We start from the raw sequence: 18,451 nt of genomic DNA, 5'->3' as shown, positions 1-18,451 counted from the left end.
ACTAAATATTTTCACATACAAAAACATGTAGCCTACCTAAAGGAATAGTTCACCCTAAAATAAAAAGTCTGTCATCATTAACTCTCCCTCAACTTGTTCCAAACCTGTATGAGTTTCTTTCTTCTGCTGAACACAAAAGAAGATATTTTAAAGAATGTCGGTAACCAGACAGATGATGGTCCCCATCGACTTCCATCGTATTTTTTTCCTACTATGGAAGTCAATGGGGACCATCAAATGTCTTGTTACAAACATTCTTCTTTTGTGTTCAGCAGAAGAAGAAAAAAACAGGTTTGAAAAACAAGTTTCTGTTGACAGAATTTTCATTTTAGGGTAAACTATTCCTTTAAGGTGTTTAAATTGGCCTAATACAAACACATAAGGGGATCATCTTCAAATTAGGCTAGATGTTCAAATAAAATGACAAAATAGGCCTAGTAGCTTTTTTTTTTTTTTTTTTGTGAATACGTTTTAAACAAAGTAATAATCTTCATTTATGTACATAAGCCAAAATTATACTATTAAAAAATAGTTTTTTTTTTCTTTCTTCTATTGTGAAATAGGATATTTGAAAACTGATTAAAAGGACAATGTTCTTTAGGCAATTTCATATAAGGGTTCAAAGAATATGACTCACCCATTTCCTGTTTTTCATCTTATGAACATCACCTCCATATCATAGTGTTGACTCTCCACCGACCACTCTGACATCATGTTTTAGGTAAATATGGCAGTGTGGTCATATCTGACGGAGCTGTTTATCAACACACACAAGCCGGTTTGAAGCTGAACATTGGGGATATCTCAGTGTCTCAATACTGTGTTAATGTGTAACTAAGAGGACTGGTCATCATGCAATATATGTTATTTAAATACTGGGTAGACCCTCAATCCACCATAGTCCAGCTCTAGAATCAGCAAAGCATCCAAAGGTAAACAGGAGCTGTCTTTTATCTTTTTCACACTTTATGACTGATTATCAAAGTCTATGTAGAGTTTTTGGCTTAGTTGAATAATGCTTGACAGTGATAACTGATCTAGATATATTACTGCATCTCAGTTTTACTCTGGGACTTTGGACTGTAAAATTCAGCATACAATTTTGATAACATTTTGATTAAAAATGAATACACATATGTACAAATTACAATTAAATAAATTGTATTATTTATTTATTTAATTGTAATCGCAATGATAGCGGTTTTCTATTTTACTATATTTTAAAATATACTTTGGTCCTGTGATGGCGAAGCTGAATTTCCAGCATAATTTCTCCAGTCTTCAGTGTCACATGATCCTTCAGAAATCATTGTAATATGCTGATTTGGTGCTCAAGAAATATTCCGCATTATTATCAATGTTAAAAATACTTGCGCTGCTTAATATTGTTGTGTAATAATTTCAGGATTCTTTGATAAATAGAAAGTAACAGCTAGTTATTTTGAGTCACTTTTTACCAATTCAATGCATCCTTGCTGAATAAAAGTTTTAATTTCTTTAAAAATCTTTTAATAATCTTAAAAATCATATGTAAAATCTTATATATTTATACATTTTAATTTTTATACTGTATCTACATATCTAAAAAAGTTTTGCATTGAGATGAAGCTGGACTGGAATGTACTCATTTCACTCTTTGTTCCTTTATCTGAGTCATGTGTTCTCTGCTCTCTAGTCCAGTAGGGTTATTGCCCTCAAATGCAGCTCAGTATGGCTGCTGTAAGACGGAAACCGGTCAATTAATTCTGTGAAAATGGGGGTGGAAGAGCAGAGATCGATCAGCCATAGCAAACATCCCACTGTTGGTTCTGAAATGCCAAAAAACTCCTGTTGATATGTCTACTATGATTTCTTGTATTGTGCAGTAAGTTTTGTTAGTATTCTCAAGCAATACCAAGTCCACGTCATAATCAAATCAGTTTGAAATCCCACAGGTCCACCTTGAGGATTTCCCTGCAAGATGTTCCTCACTGTTTTAATAATCTCCTGCTTTTCAATGGGAACGGCCAATCGAGTGTATGTCCACCCCTTCAACCTCTTTAGCTCTGAAAACATCAGCTGTGAGGTTATCCAGAACGAGGAACAAAAGCCCTTGGAGACCGTCCATCCACTGACTCCTCTTCAAGACAGCACTGAGCCAGACTCACGACCCGGCAGCACCACAGAAAACCTGAAAAACCTCACTCAAAGAACTGCTGTGTTAGCAGAATTGCAAAATTCTCTCGGGCTACGCATGTACCAGGCACTTAGTCGTACACAGAAGCATGCAAACACACTGCTTTCACCCCTAAACGCCTTTGGTGCTTTGGTGACCCTCTACCTGGGGGCATCCAAAAAGACTGCCATTTCCTACCAACAGCTGTTAGGACTCAACCTGGAGTCTGAAAAGGCAGACTGTGCGTACTTTATTGATGGACACACAGTGCTGCGCACACTCCAGGCCATCAGTGCGCATGTAGACGAATCCCGAAATGAGCTCAGGACCCTCGTGTGGACTTTCATTAACAGCGATGCTGACCTTTCTAAAGACTTTTTACGCGGAACACAAGACTTCTCAGATGGCTCTTTTGTCCGAGCAGTGGACTTCTCACAGACCAAGGAAGCTGAGGTGCAGGTGAACAACTTCATTCAGAAAACATCAGACAGCAAGGTTAAGAACCTGTTTAAGGATGTTACTGCAACAACTGACCTGCTGTTTGCTAGTTCAGTGCATTTCAAAGGTGAGTGCTTGATGTTATTAATTCAGAAACAGCCTGCCAACCAGACCCAATATATAGCTACAATTAGCCTCATTCAGGACCGTAACCACCAGGGACGGACTGGGGCTAAAAAACAGCCCTGGACTTTCTCCCAAATAGGCCCATCATCCGGCCATTCGCCCTTAGCCGTGCGCAACAGACACTAGCCAGGATGTACTATGCCACAATACTGTCAGACTATCAGACAAGGTATTCACAACAAGTAACATCTCAAAACCAATGATGATAATAAACTTTGATTTATATTAAGGGTGTGAAATGATGAAAATGGCTAGGCCCTATTAATTTTATCTGTGAAGCTTTCACAAACAACCACCACATTGTGCCAATTCCAAAGACAAGGAAAAACTGCACTCTGATGGAAGACAGACAGAAAGTGCAAGCTAGGATTTTTTGGTTAAACAAAAGTTGTCAATTATTTAGCCCCCTTCCTTGTGTGTTAGCACGTTTAGAGTGGTAGCAATGCATGCCTGATGTTTTCCCGTTTAATTCAATACCTTAGTCTTCATTCTTGCAGAAAATGTGAGCTCATCACTACAACCTCTCATATACAACAAAGTGAATGAAAGAAATGAAAACCAATGCAATACGATGATGAATGTCCAAAAGATGACACCTACAGACTGTTTTTAAATGGGGTTGGATACATATTTTTTGCTTTTAAACTGTGTGTGTGTGTGTGTGTGTGTGTGTGTGTGTGTGTGTGTGTGTGTGTGTGTGTGTGTGTGTGTGTGTGTGTGTGTGTGTGTGTGTGTGTGTGTGTGTGTGTTAGATGACAGTAGGTTACAGTTTGACAAGAGTTCAGTTTGACAAAAGCACAATGTTTTGTTTTATTACGAGTGTACACAAATATAAGCAAACACTTTGCAGTTTGAATGATGTCCTGTATGAACAAAATGACGGAGTATGTATTGTTTTTATGTTTCCACTGTTCGATCGCGGCATCGCGCCCGCACCTCTCCCACACACACACACATTATTAGTTTTAGTATAGTTTTATATAGTTTTATTTATTTTTATATTGTGTATTCTCCATGTAAATTCATGCACCGAGCAGTGACGCCCGTGCCGATTCGGTTAAAACGAATAGGCTACACATTCCACCCCATGCACACCCATGTTGATAGCTAGCTGACTATGCAATTCACTAAGATAGGGATAAAGGCAGCCTATTATAATGTGTCCTGCTACTACTGGCATTTACCAGGACCTCTTGCTGGTGTGAAGTTAACTCTGTCTGTCCCTCCTCATCATGACCAGGCTGTGGAAGCTCAGGCTCTTCCAAGTGATGTAGTGTGCTGGCAGTTGCACTGCAACCAAAAAGCCAGTAGTCTCGACTCGAGAGACTTGGAAACTTTTTCCCCATCCACCTTTCTCCTTACGTTTTCTGCTAGCCATAGACTTTTTTTTTTTTTTGCCGACGGCCGGGCGACGGCCCTCAGTTGGACGGCCGTTCTGGACTTTTCCAGAACGCACAGATTACCAATCCGTCCCTGGTAACCACCATAGGCATTGAGGGGGGCGAGTCAAAAAGGAAATGGCCACATTGTCCCCCGAATATTTAAAGGGTGAATTGAGAAATCAACTTTCCTTTGAGCCTTTGATATATAAAAGTTCATCGTGATATAAGAATATCCTGTAAGTTTCGGAACTGAAAACTCGCGGTTATATTCACTGATCGGGCCGGACAAGTAATAAAAAAATAACATTCCAATCAATCGCGGGTGGATGAGAGGTAAATCATTGTGTTTGTTTGATAAAGATATTTTGCGAGTCCTGTGAGAGTTTCCCCAGACGCTTTCAAAACAATCCCCACATATACTGAGGGGAGCTGAAGCTAATTAAATATGCAAATCTTATCCAATCCTAGCCGTTTACTTCCAACTCTTTAGTGCAGCAAGCCCATAGAAGCCGAGCGTTTCTTCAGAGAGCCTCAAAACCAAGGCAGAAAATAGCCTATTACTTATTCATTATGATGTATGATGAAACCATGTATGATTGTATGTAAAAACCACACAAACGTCATAAGTTGACCTCAGACAACAGTAGAATTTTTTTTTATTACGCACTTTTGTTGTTAGGATGGCAGATTAACATTTTTATGCTGGTCTGCCTCATTCAGATCAAAGAAGGCGGGGCTCAATGTGTGCGAATTCCAACGCTGCGCTTTTAGTTTTTACAGTAAAAGAGTGCATGCGCGGTAAGATATCAGTAGCTAAACATTAATATTTGACAACTGTTTTATAATGGATATGTTTAATGACCCACAGTAACATACAGTGATGTAACTCTTTTTTATGTAATTTCGCCATTTTGAACTGAAAATATAATTTAAATGTCTTTCATAACTGAATGTAACGAGACAAGAAACGTTTTTTTTTTGTGTACAATTTTGACATAGACATAGTAAACAAGAGTGAATGTTTGCATATTTCAAAATAAAATAATATTTAAATGGATTACTTCACAGCTACCGGTATATAGGCTATATTATAGACATCTCATGTTTATTCTAAATATAAACTTCACTAAGAATCTTGAAAGACTTTTAGAGAATTTGGATATGGTTGGTAATGAAGGCCCGGAAGGGAAAGGGGGATTTATTAAATAATGGATTTCTCACATTACATATTTTTTTTCTTGCCTGTGTAACAACAAAAATGGGCCAAAAAAAGTTTCATTGATTTTTCTTTTTTTTCCTTGCCTATATTTTTAAGGTGTAAACAAAGCTGAAATGCATCAAATGTTGAGTTAAATGTTTTTTTTTTTTTTTTTTTTGTGCAGAAATGCATTATATATATATATATATATATATATATATATATATATATATATATATATATATATATATATATATATATATATATATATATATATATATATATATATATTTACACACACACTCGCGCGCACGCGCACACGCGCACACACACACACACACACACACACACACACAATAAACTAAAACAATAAAAAAGTCCCAATTTTTGCTGATAAACACAACAAAAATAAATAAAATAAGCAAAATATTTACTGCATTTGTTGTTACAGGCAATAGAGAAAAAATAATGTAGGAAAAAGAAAGCACTTTTCAAAAGTAGCATTTTAAAATCTGTAATCTTTTCCCAGGTAGCTGGAAAACTCAATTCCAACCTGAAGCAACCACTGATCAGGAATTCTGGACTCATGAGAATTCCAGTGTCAAAGTGCCCTTTATGATGCATACTGGAGACTATCAGTACCTCAATGATGCTCTCAGGAAGTGTTCAGTAGTCAAACTTGGTCTCAGTAAGAGAACTTATATGCTTCTAGTGCTGCCTCATGAGGGAGTCAGCCTGCAGGACATCGAGAAGCATCTCTTAACAGTCATACCTACATGGCATCGACATCTAAAAGGAAAGTGAGTGCATGTTTGGTCTGAGAAAGTGCACACTGATGAAGGTAAATAAAATTACTTTAGAGACAAAGACAGATTTACCGATTTGTGCTGTCATATCTCTTGCCAGATATCTGGAACTTTCTCTGCCCAAATTCTCCTTGACTGCAGTGACTGACCTGAGATCTGTACTATCTGAAATGGCAGTGGAAAAATACCTCATGGGCTCTGACGCCAGCTTCAGAAGACTGAGCAGCAAGGAGAACTTCACTGTTGATAAGGTAAAATTCTGTTTAGAATCTACACCAGCTGAAATCAAATAGGACCAATAGGATGTGGCTTTAACAAGTTGACCAGCTGTTAAGAGTTATAAATAACTTCTGCCTTTTTAATCACCATGGTCAGCAGGGTTCTTTTCATTACTGAAAACCAAATTCCAACTGTGTACCTCCTTCTATCTCACAGGTCCTCAACAAAGTTGTGTTTGAGATGGCAGAGGGAGGATCTAAGGTTCAGAGCAGAACTGAAGATGGAAGGGATCCCCACAAAGTCATAGTCAACCGGCCGTTCTTCTTTGCTATTGTAGAGGGAAACTCTAATGCCATATTCATGCTCGGCAAAATTATCGATCCAACAACCTAAAAGCATAATCTCAGTTTTGGTGACTACATTATATGACAAAATAGACAAATGTTTTAATTCATCCACTCAACTAGTCTTATTTTAAAATAAGAGATAGCATCAAGTCAAGGTCAACCAGTAATATATTTTCTTAGAAAATCTGAATTAAACTAGTCTTTTTAGGGATGTTCAGGACTTGGACGTTTTATATTTTAGTGTCTTCTAATTCAAAATGTTTAATAAAGAGTTTTTTCTATGCACAACATTGTTACTTGTATTAATTGAAATAGTTTTAATGATGTTTTCATAATATGAAATATGTATAAACTCAATTTATGCACTGTTAAAAAAAAAAAAAAAACACATTTGGAGAAAATCATTTTTAACTAAAAATCCAAAATGATTCAAGAACCCTGTAAATAAAAGCAACTGTACAGTATGACATATGTAATATCAATGACCCACATATACTTTAGTTTAGCTAGTAAGCAGTCGATCATTTAAGCACATGAGCAATAAACAAATGCAATTAAAAAAATCTAAATCGTAGTTACTGTATCCAAAACATACTTGATAAAGCATCAACACACAATTCTAGTCGAGGGGTCACTGATCTTTCCTAAATGTTCGACAAGGCCATTAGTAACAAATTAACTCTGGACACACACAACCACTCATAAATAGCTCATACTATCCTCATTTTTTTTATTGTTAAAGCCTTTCTTAGTAGAGATCATTCTTACCCAGGGAAACACAAACTCCAAACTCCATTTGATATATATTTTTTAAAAATAAGGGGGAAAAAAAACATTAAAACTCTTTAGAGTTTGCACTTTTGATGCTATTTGGCAGGGTTCACCAGTGTTCATGTCTGAGGAGTACAATTTCTAACAGATACAACTCAAGCAATTCTTTGTTGTAACCACATATGACAAGACACATGAGCTTATAGCACTTAATATGTTGAGTGCTCATTGACACACCCTATTCATTTTGAACCATAAATGACATGACTTTTCTGCCCATATTATCCAATATAGTTCAACAATAAATAACTTATCCAAGAGTAAATCATCTTTTAGTGTGCTCCTTCTCCAGACAGGTCGAGATGGCTGCTATTAGAACAGTAGAGGGATGGCAGGACTCCATAAAACCATTCCTGGAGCAGATACTGAGCCATGTGTTCTGAAGGCATTGGTATCATGAACCATTTTGGACCCTACTTTTGATCTGGCCCCTCCATGGCCATTGTAGTTTAGGCCCCCGTCTGTTCCGTTGAGGCGAGATCTCTTGCCTCCTGTACCAGTTCCAGCAGAGAAGAGAACATGGTGATGTCACTTGGCTGAAGACCCATCTTCTGAATCTTGGGGTGGGGGGGAGAAGAAAAGTATAATAAAGCAATTATAAAAGAAAAGCTAATCATTTATCAAGAACTAGGTTCTTACCTGTTCTCCGAGATACTCCACATCCAGTGCCAGCTGCAGGCGGATCTTACTGTCATCTGATGGTCCTGCATTGTTGCCTACGGTGCTGGTGGTGGCAGTTTTCCGAGCCTGTTTTAACCTCTTTAGACTTTCCTCCATCTTCCTCACTGAACTCAGCACGTCCGATATAGTTTCAAAATATCTATTAAACACAGACGTCCTTTTTAGCAAAATGATCTTCGTCTAGATTTTGCCAAAACTAATACATTGATTATTCAGGAATATCTAGGCAAACAAACGGCTCTGCAGTACCTATGAGTGCAGTCTGAGAGTGTGACCCGGAGCCACTCCTGGATTATGGAGTCTTTCACCACATTATTGGAGTCGGTGACCAGCTGATGGAGTGGCCGAAGTGCATTGTCCATATAGGCCGAGGCTCTGGTAGGAACTTCCTATTAATGAGAGAGCAACCAAAGTTCAGGCCAGAGCACTGAACACATCTTACTGTTTGAATGATGAGGAAAAATTTACAATTTTGTGCACTTTTAGGTTTTTAAAGGGCAAGTTCACCCAAAAATGAAAATTCTGCCATCATTAACTCACCCTTATGTTGTTCCTAACCTTTCTTGAACTAAAATGAAGTTATTTTGAAGAATGTTGGTAACCAGACAGTTGACAGTAGCCATTTACTTCCATAGTAGGAAAAAAAAAATACTATGGAAACCAATGGTCTGGTTTCTTTAAAATATCTTCTTTTGTGTTCGACAGAAGAAAGAAACTCATACAGGTTTGGATCAACTTGAGTGAGAGTGAGTAAATGATGACAGAATTTTTCATTTTTGAGTGAACTAGCCCTTTAAACCATGTGACAGAAGTAGCTACAGACTTTTCTTCTATATTGTGATGTACATCCAAGTGAAAAATTATTGAAAAAAAAAAAAGTAGGGCAGGACTTGGTTCTATCCCTCTGTTGCTGATTGGATGGAGATGCAGATCTGAAAGCAAGCTTGCTGCCAATTCTAAGAAAAGGGCAGGGTTGAAGCGAACTAAATGATTGGAGAAGTCTGGCATACATCACCAAAGAGAAGTCTGTTGTTTCACAGGAAGATTGAGTTACAACATTACAACATAATTAAATTATTACAAAATGTTTAGTTTATTAGGGTGATGGCTAAAAAAAATCTGTTTAAAATAAACAGAGTCTGCAAATAGTTAGAGAAATGTATTATTTAAATAAGTAAATATTTTATGGGAAAAAAGTCAACCAAATAATTTAGAAACATATCAAATCAAATCAGTCCAAATGTGTTTTTTTTTCTTCTTCCCAACCCATCTCAGATCTTTTTGACTCACAGATTCATTCCGCATGACATTTAAATATTACATAAGCACTCGACCTTGTTGGTCCTTCGATAAAGTCGTGGAACTTCTGACGCGCTTTTCAAGAAACGAATGCTCCTTTCTGTTAGATGCTGCGTCATTCTGATGTTCAGTGTGGGGAGGCAGCTGTACAGGGATGCCCTGGAATCCTGCAAGGCTTCTAGAACACCAGACAGGGGGAAAAAACTCATTACATAAGAAGATTAGAAATGGCATTAGTCTCATAACATCAGAAATGGTATTAAACTCCACATAACAAACCTGAAACTACAGTAAAGTTTTTGAATCCAATACTCTCCAACTTTACCCTTATCATCTCAGAGATATCTGGAATCTGGGAAAAAGAGTGAAAACATTCCTCACTTGATGCAAATAATATCAAAATTAGCTCTTTTAGGTCCATGTGAAAAGAAAATATGAAATTACCTGCTCATGCAACTTATCAACATCAGCTGCAATGAAGACAAGCTGCTTGGTAGACAAAACTGTGGGGCCACTGGATTCGCTGTCTGCATCCTGTGATGTGCGGCTGGATGTGGAGGAAGCGGAGCTTGGGAGCGGTCTTACCGAATCTTTGCTAGTCTCTGGAGGTGATGTTTTTGTTAGAACCTGTGAGACAAAAAAAGAAATGATGTGAATAATAACCCTATTATGATTAATATTCTTTCTGCCAGGAATGCTTTTTTTACCTCTGTAAGAAATGTGCCGTATCTGGAGATCAGCTGCAACGTTAGTTTCCAAAATCGATGAGTAAGCGGTGGCAGGTACACCTGGTCCGCCCAGCACCTGCACACGCAGCTCCACAACACCTCGGTAACCTGCAGGTGGTAGCTGCCGCCCGCTGATGTTCACAAACACAAAGAGCAGACTGTGAGCTCACTCCATCGTTCAAGTCACAGCTTTATTAATCATAAAAAGAAGGTCAACAGATGTACAGAGAAGGCAGTACCACACATCCCTGTCAGCTTGGTGTTGTTTTAGGTTTATGGCACATTCATCTTGCATTAACCCACACACATTCACTGACCTGGAGATGCCTCTAGTCCATCGGCAATGGCATTTTCTAGACTTCCAGCAATCTCCTTGAACCTAAAAAACACATTCAGGCCAGAAAGTCAAGAGGCATCTGCTAAAAAGTCAAAAAGCAATGACCTCAAACTTAGATAGGTTATGAGAATTCAAAATATACAGGATATACAAGAATTTTGGGACCTTTGACAAATAGTAATTCTTTATTAAGCAGAATATTAAACAACTGATTTGTGATCTAAAAGGTCAGGCTGGTAATGGAGAATCCATGACACGGGTCCATAATTGGCTGAGTGTGACATCCATGTGGGCTGATGCACAGGAAGTATGGTGGAATGAAAGAATGACAAATGTGTTTTTACTTAGACTTTTACCAGTTTTTATGGCCATTAAAATTAGAGAACGTTTGCACTTAGTCTTTTAGTTGTAACAATTAACTAAATGATTATGAGGGCGGTTGGATTCTGACATCCACTGCCGCTTCAATATACATACGTATACTAATCGTGATTTACAATCAAGTTATTAATCAATATTTATCCTTCTAAACTATTAAATATTTGAATGACTTCTTGAAGTTTATAAGATTTACGTAGTTATATAATTATATGTCTGTTTAATAGAATTTGCTCTCTCCATGCATTTACTTTATTTTTTTTCTATATTTAAACACTAGAGAATGATGGTGAATATTGTTCAGTTCCAAGGATGTCTGTTCCTTTTACTGAGAGAAAGAACACGCTATCAGTATGTTTTGGGAAAGTTTCTCCAAACCTTGAAGAAGCTGTGTGTATGTGTGCAAGTATTCTTTGTTACAGATTAGTATTGGTGAGGTGAACAACTGGCACCCTAGGAAAATTTGACTTTTTCTTCCAAATGGTGGCGCCTCGACACACAGATGATGAATGTAATGTGATGATGTAATTTAAGGTATAATTGTGGTGGAAAATTGTATGTATGCTGAACGGCCTAGGACCTCCTTGTGACATAAGAAGCTGTCTTCTGCTGAAGAAACTACAAACTTTTCTTCAATTTTAATAATTCTGACTCTGTGTCTTCATTTATCATATCTAGCCCATGGGTCTTTAACTGTAAATTCCCCAACAATTAATTAAATATACATTTATCCCAAATATTCTTTAAAAAAAAAAAAAAATTATAATAATAATAATGGTTCAGTTAAAATAAAGCTAAGAAATATAAAATACCTCAACGCCACATACAAAGAAGAGCTTTTATCCTGATTATTTTAGTTCAGTATTTGTCTAAAAGTGTTCGATAACAACCGTATAAATAGCAAACATTGTTTCAAATCCAAAATGTTAAACCATAAAACAAAAACAACTCAAAAGCCACAGAAGATCACTACAAGACTACAGGAAAAAGATAAACACAATATACAGGCTTAAACAAACTAAGATGGCATTGGACTTTATAATCAGTGAATAGTGATGCTCAAACATCACAGTGCAAAGACTGCCCAGCCTAAAACACAGATCGATTCATATCCAGGGAGATTATCTCTCTTTAAATATATTGCACAAAGAGCAGAATCCAAGCTGCACAGGATATTCCAGTTATAAGTGACTCATAACGTTTCCAACAAACCAAAAAGAAATTTGACTATTCCAACAATTCCAGTTTACACAAAGCAGGTGTAACAAACATTTAAAGGAATCTCCTCCTCTGCAATTTTTTTTTTGTCAACATCACATGCAGGAAACAACTGGGTCACAGAGAATATCCAGGTTGTATTGACCCAGAACACTAGCTCATGAACAGACAAAGCAGTGAAATGGCACAGTTTTGACTGGATATCCAGTCATTCTCACCGTAGCTGGAAGTACACTGGCAGGTTCCATTTGTTGTGGAAGCTCTGGTAGCACGGATGTGCTCGCAGCCTCTTCACGCTTGCCTGGGAACCACACTGCCTCTCAAACTTGCGCACAAAATCCATGCTGACAGTGTATTTCTGCACAGACAAACAGACACAACGAGAGCCACTTAATGATATGTACTTCGCCATTTCAAGAACTGATTTAAGTCTAAAACAAATAATAAAAATAAAGCAATTCTGCTGCATGGTTTTCTTTTGTTTACCTCATAAAATGCATCTGGGTTTCCCGGATTGAAAAGGGAAGAGATTCTTTCCTCAACACCTCTAATGATCTCTGGCCAAACAGAGTTCACCAGGAAGTCATATCCTGGAACAATGTCAGCTTTATCACTGGGCATACAAAAGTGTAAACAAATTAAAATACTGTATGCTGTGAATGTAGTATGATGACAATGGCACAGTGTTGTTGTGTAAAGCAGGGGTTTTCAAACTTTAATGATGCCAGGGACCCCCAAATATGATAAACCTTTTATGAGGGACCCCCTTCCTAAAATCCTTCTATATATGTGACCCTGGACCACAAAAACATAAGGGTCAATTTTTAAAATAAAGATTTATACATTTATCTTCATGGAACATGATCTTTACTTAATATCCTAATGATTTTTGTCATAAAAGAAAAATGTATAATTTTGACCCATACAATGTAGTGTTGGTTACAAATATACCCGTGAGACTTGACTGGTTTTGTGCTCCAGGGTCACATGAAAAAAACATTTAAACTGTTAGATAAATAGTAAGTTTGACATTATAAATACAACATATTGTTTACAAACTTAAATTGACCATACTTAATGTTGGATGTAAAAACCTGAAGAACATTTTCAATTAAAAATTATTTATCATATTTATTATTATTATAAGCAACTTTCATAATAAATGTATGTAAGCAGCTCACGTACTGCGTTAAGAAAACTGCCTTACAACCCCAGTGAGTGAGATAAAGGGGACTATAGTGAGAAAAACAAAGCAAACATATACAATTCTTAAATTCAGTTATAATGTTCAGTAGACTTTAACCATTTTGGCTTTGTCTTTTTATTCCCTGAAATTTTCTGGGGACCCTTAGAACCTTCTGGAGGACCCCAGTTTGAAAAGCCCTGGTGTAAAGCATTCACAGTGGATGGCAGACATACCTAGAGATTGCCCCACCAGTAACCTCTCTCAGCAGTCTACAATGGTGAGGCACAAACTCCAACAGCTTTGCGTACATCATCTTAAGACCATTAGGGTTGGACTTGACAAACTGTTCAACTATAACCTGACAAATAAACAATGCAGTTGAGAAATATATATATATATATATATATATATATATATATATATATATATATACACACACACAAAGTTGGAGAAGATAGCAAGAGAAAAAAACATATCCATTTATTTTGGTTTTGCAAAGCTCACAACATTGTGACTAATAATGAAAGTTACGCAAATTAGAATTGACTATTCCCGTAACCGAGTGATATGCAAAATGTACCTCATCCATGTATGGTTTGACTAAGACCTGTCCAACCAGTGCCTCCGCATCCCTGGTCTTATCGATGGTGGCATATGTCCTGAGGCAATGCCGTACAATATCTACATTTGACGTCTGCAGGCCTTGGATCAATAAGCCTTCCAGGGACTGCTGAAGCATTGCTGTGATACCTGCTATTCTCTGGAACACAGAAAAAAGACCACACAATATAAGTAAGCACTGCAGACAGCTCCAATTAGCTCTAAGAAGCATAACCCATCCAACTACAGACTTTATTTAACAATGATTGTTATTTAATATTAGGCTAAAGTGTGTGCAATTTGAATTTGAAGGTAACATTTTTTTCAATGTTAAAAATACTTTTTCCTACCCCAACTTAAAGTGACAAGAAACACAATGGGCTATTTTAAGACTGGGAGCTCACCGGGCGGACTTTATCAAGCAATGGCATTCCTTTGCTCTGGACCGCATGAAACTGTAACTGGTTGAACTCGGTGGCAATCCGTTCTAGGATCTGACCTGCTAGAAGAGGACTTACAAACAAAGAACAACTGTTCATGTACAATGGAAAGTGTGTTATACAATGCAAAATAATTCTAACAAAATCCTTTCCTTAAGCAATGAGTCATTTATCAAAAGAAGTTGTTTAGTTGTAAAACTACTGTATAGTTTGGGGTCAAGATGTTTTGGTAACACTTTATTTTAGGGTTCAATTCTCACTAATAACTAGGTATTAGCAACATGTATATTACTAGGATATTGGCTGTTTATTAGTACTTATAAAAGCACCAATTAATGCCTTATTCTGCATGAACTTATTCTAATTCCCTTAATCCTACCCAATACCTAAACTTAAATGCCTCAAAAACCTTACTAACTATTAAAGGGTAACTAAACCCTAAACCAACTTTTTTTAGTTAATGATCTGCAAGACTGGGGCTTTATTAATGCTGTTCATTGATTCGAGTAAATGTTTTGACATTTGGGTATAAAGTGTTTTAATTTTATAATATATGGTTTAAAACTGTCTAAGTGTTGCCCTCTTAAGGTTGAACGATGGCTACTCCAGTTGAATTTTCCTATTGGACGTTGCAGGTCATCGTGACGTATGATGGTTCTTCCAACGGCTCACTATCCGCGCCCCTGGCACGAGCTAACCACGCCCTAAGAAATGTTTTCCCCAATCACATGATGAGAACGGCTTCACTCCAGTATGAACTCTCATGTTACATGAAGTAGAAAAATTATGAATGAAACTTACTTGACACTTGCTTTAACATTGTAATGAAGAAAATGCGGTTAAATAATGCAGTTGTCAGTACACGTCAGGCTTTTCTTGCCGCCCGTCATGTGTACAGATAATGTTCATACATGAGACGCACTTTCAAACCCTGACACGCAAGTGGTTGTCGTGGTAACGAACAACAATGCCGTAACTTGCTGATGTATATAGTCCAACTTTTATTTGAGGAAATCAGTTTATAATAGGCTATTAGGTTTGAACTTATTGGCCCGGCACTGCTTATTGATTCAGTTCATTTGAATGAAAATAAATCGTATGTAACTGATCTATTTTTAGTGCCATTCAGTATAAGGATTTGACTGTTCATTCTCTCTTTCGCAGCTGCTTCACTAGCATCGGGAGTTAATGCAGTTTGAGCCAGCGGCTTGCATTGATAAGGCTCTGGGTCTGTGTCTACAGACAATTCACCCTCCTCCACTTCAGGTGAAGGTGGGGGAGAATGACTGCTCTGTTGCAAAGCTACTGGCATCACTCCAGTCATTCTCCATCTTTGCGACTCGCGAGTCAGACAGCTGTCAATCAATCCGTCACTGCGGGTCTCAGGTGCACTCCCTCCGCTCAGTCCCGCCCTCCTCTCAGTCCCGCCCTCGGTTCATCCCCTCTGTCTCCGCTGGGCTCTGCCCACTTTTCCAGTATTTTTCAAATATTGTCAGTGGGTGGAGTTAAGCGCTGAGCTGGGGTTTAGTTACCCTTTAATAAGCAGTAAATTATGAGTTTATTGAGGCAAAGGTTATAGTTATTATAGTGAATATGCATCCCACATTGTAAATTGTTACCATTTTTTTTTTAAATATAAATACTTGTATTCAGTGAAAACACATTCAATTGATCAAAAGTGACTTTTACATTGTAACCAATATTTCAATTTCAAATAAAAACAAATTGTATCATGGTTTCCACAAAAATATTTCAAACTATTTCAAGATTGATTAAAATAATAATAAAATGTTACTTGAGCACCAAATCAGCATATCAGAATGATTTCTGAAGGATCATGAGACACTAAAGACTGATGATGCTGAAAATTCAGCTTTGCATGACAAGAATAAATCACATTTTAAAATATATTACAATTGATAAATTGTGAAAAATAAAATAAAAATTCAGAGTATTACTCTTTTTACTGTTTTTTGGATCAAATAAATGCAGCCTTGATGAGCATAAGAGACTTTTCAAAAACATTTTAAAAAATATACTGACTCCAAACTTTTGAACGGTAGTACATTTGTCTCATTTTTTCATCTGTCTGAGTACATACCTGCTGGTCTCGAGTGATGTTGTATCTTTGGTGTTTTGGTGAAGAATTTTCTCAATCTTCTCCACTGATCTCACAACTTGGATGAGTCTTAACACACAGACCTACAGAGGACACAATAATGGACAATCTGTACACAGTGGTGACAGGGAATTTTAAAATAAAATGTACAAGTTTCAGCACCATGACTTACCTTCTTTTTTTGAATGTCATCTTGCTTGGTTAACTGGTTGTCTATAGCTTCAATAACTTCATTCACAGCGGATCTCAAACTCTGTACATGAGAGGAAGATACTTAGATGATGACTTAATGAAATACGGCAAATCCAAAAGTATACACTTAAGTGTTGAGCACTTACCAGCACCTCTTCACGTAACTGGCCGAGAGGGACAGAGAGCTGATTGAGGGCTTTATCCATTCCAACCTAAAACACAGATACATACCTCTCTGTCATTCAGGGAAGTAATAAGAATGGAACAAAAATCAAGACGTACTAGTGCTAGAACAAGACAAAGCACACAATCTTCGGTAGCACACTGTAGTGCTGTATAATGTTCATAAAGCACAAAGACTCACAAGATTGGTGGACAGGTTAACAAAATCTGCATAGTCTTTATTGATAAGCTCGACCATGGCTGTTTTGAGGAGTCTGTAATATTGCTCCAGATCTTCACGCATCTCCTCAAGCTGGACACGCTTTCTGCAATCAGCCACAAATTTGTCCACGTCGAAATCATCCTGCATGGAAAATGTACAAATATTGGACATCAAAATGCCATCATGTAGAAGTAAGGTTTCAAAGGATTTCAAACACACAAAGAAACTGAAGAACAAATAAGAAATCCTTGTATTGAGAGAACATCACAAATGTTAAAGTATCAAGTTGATATTACATGACTTTCCATAATCATATGAGAACGGTTACTAAAAATACATTTCAACTGTGTGTAAAATGTTATATTGCGTGTTTGAAGGTCTGTATAGGGTGCACAGTGCGCATACTGTAAAAGTTCAAGTTTTAAAGGCACAGTCACATTTCTGAAAAGAGAACGCAGGATTCGTGAGGGTTAAACGTTTAATAAGTCATGTCCAATGTGTTAATTCAAATGGACATAATAAAACTGCGGAAGAGGTAAAACGAAAAAGAAATAAATTAATTTCGAAACGTCTTATTATTTTTTAGTGTAGCGTTACTTAATTTGGGGCCCCAAACATAACATTTGAACAGCGTTAACTTGCTCAAGCAGTACTTCAGAATATACAAGACACAAAGTTAACATAAACAACTGGTTAATCAAGTAAGTTACTGTACACCTGAATACAGGGCTCCATTTAGTTGATACATTATTAACAGCATACTCGCCTTCATAAATTCGTCTTTGTCGAAACACAAAGAATCGGGTCCCTTTGGTAAGGTCATCGTTCTTTTAGGACGGGCCACAAACAAAATAATCTACAAATGTGTGTTTTAAACGTGAAGACTATTAGCTACATTTCGTTTTGAAATGACAGAGTAATCGATTCAACTTCCGCAAACATGGCACACACTAACGAGTAGGTGGAAAATACAAAACCCTACAATCTCTGAAAGGGAGAATGTATGTGAATAGCGCCGCCATTGACGACCAGCGGCACTGCAGCATAACTATAATACACAAACTGATCACTCAAATTATTCCCAGCTAAGTGAACATGCGTATTTTACAGCCATTGAAGAGTGTTTTATTCCTATTATGTAACCGGTGTTATAATAAAAATAAAAAACCCCAGAGGGAAACAACAACGAAAAAGTACTTGCTCAATAAGACTAGAATGCTGCAAGCACTAAAGTAACATAATGTAATATTTTACTATCAATATTTTAACATTATATTTCCTGCGCTTTGTTTTACTATATAACAATCATTTGAAATCTACAATTTC

The 18,451-nt window shown here is 37.1% G+C and overlaps 2 protein-coding genes across 3 annotated transcripts; one reads left to right on the top strand and one right to left on the bottom strand.

Moving 5' to 3' along the window:
• Positions 1-701: 701 nt before the first annotated feature.
• On the top strand, positions 702-7,287 carry agt (angiotensinogen). 2 transcript variants are annotated; one of them, XM_079843648.1, is made up of 5 exons: positions 702-932; positions 1,935-2,720; positions 5,889-6,159; positions 6,266-6,416; positions 6,601-7,287. In XM_079843648.1, the coding sequence occupies exons 2-5, from the start codon at positions 1,961-1,963 to the stop codon at positions 6,775-6,777; spliced, it is 1,359 nt and encodes a 452-aa protein (XP_079699774.1). In that variant the 5' UTR covers positions 702-932; positions 1,935-1,960; the 3' UTR covers positions 6,778-7,287. The 2 variants fall into 2 exon arrangements, with proteins under 2 accessions (XP_079699774.1, XP_079699775.1); XM_079843649.1 differs by having other exon boundaries at positions 791-932; positions 1,676-2,720.
• On the bottom strand, positions 7,027-18,088 carry cog2 (component of oligomeric golgi complex 2). The gene is made up of 18 exons (XM_079843640.1): positions 17,892-18,088; positions 17,105-17,266; positions 16,887-16,952; positions 16,721-16,801; positions 16,531-16,631; positions 14,394-14,502; positions 13,970-14,149; positions 13,623-13,747; positions 12,690-12,816; positions 12,422-12,561; positions 10,588-10,649; positions 10,250-10,401; positions 9,987-10,169; positions 9,822-9,894; positions 9,578-9,720; positions 8,493-8,632; positions 8,202-8,382; positions 7,027-8,119 (listed from the first exon to the last, which is right to left on the bottom strand). Exons 1-18 carry the CDS (start codon positions 17,946-17,948, stop codon positions 8,012-8,014), a joined length of 2,190 nt encoding a protein of 729 aa, XP_079699766.1. The 5' UTR covers positions 17,949-18,088; the 3' UTR covers positions 7,027-8,011.
• Positions 18,089-18,451: the final 363 nt, after the last annotated feature.

The sequence above is a fragment of the Gobio gobio genome (assembly GCF_949357685.1).
Source record: "Gobio gobio genome assembly, chromosome: 18".
Taxonomy (NCBI): Eukaryota; Metazoa; Chordata; class Actinopteri; order Cypriniformes; family Gobionidae; genus Gobio; species Gobio gobio.
This window is presented reverse-complemented; position numbering and strand designations above follow the sequence as displayed.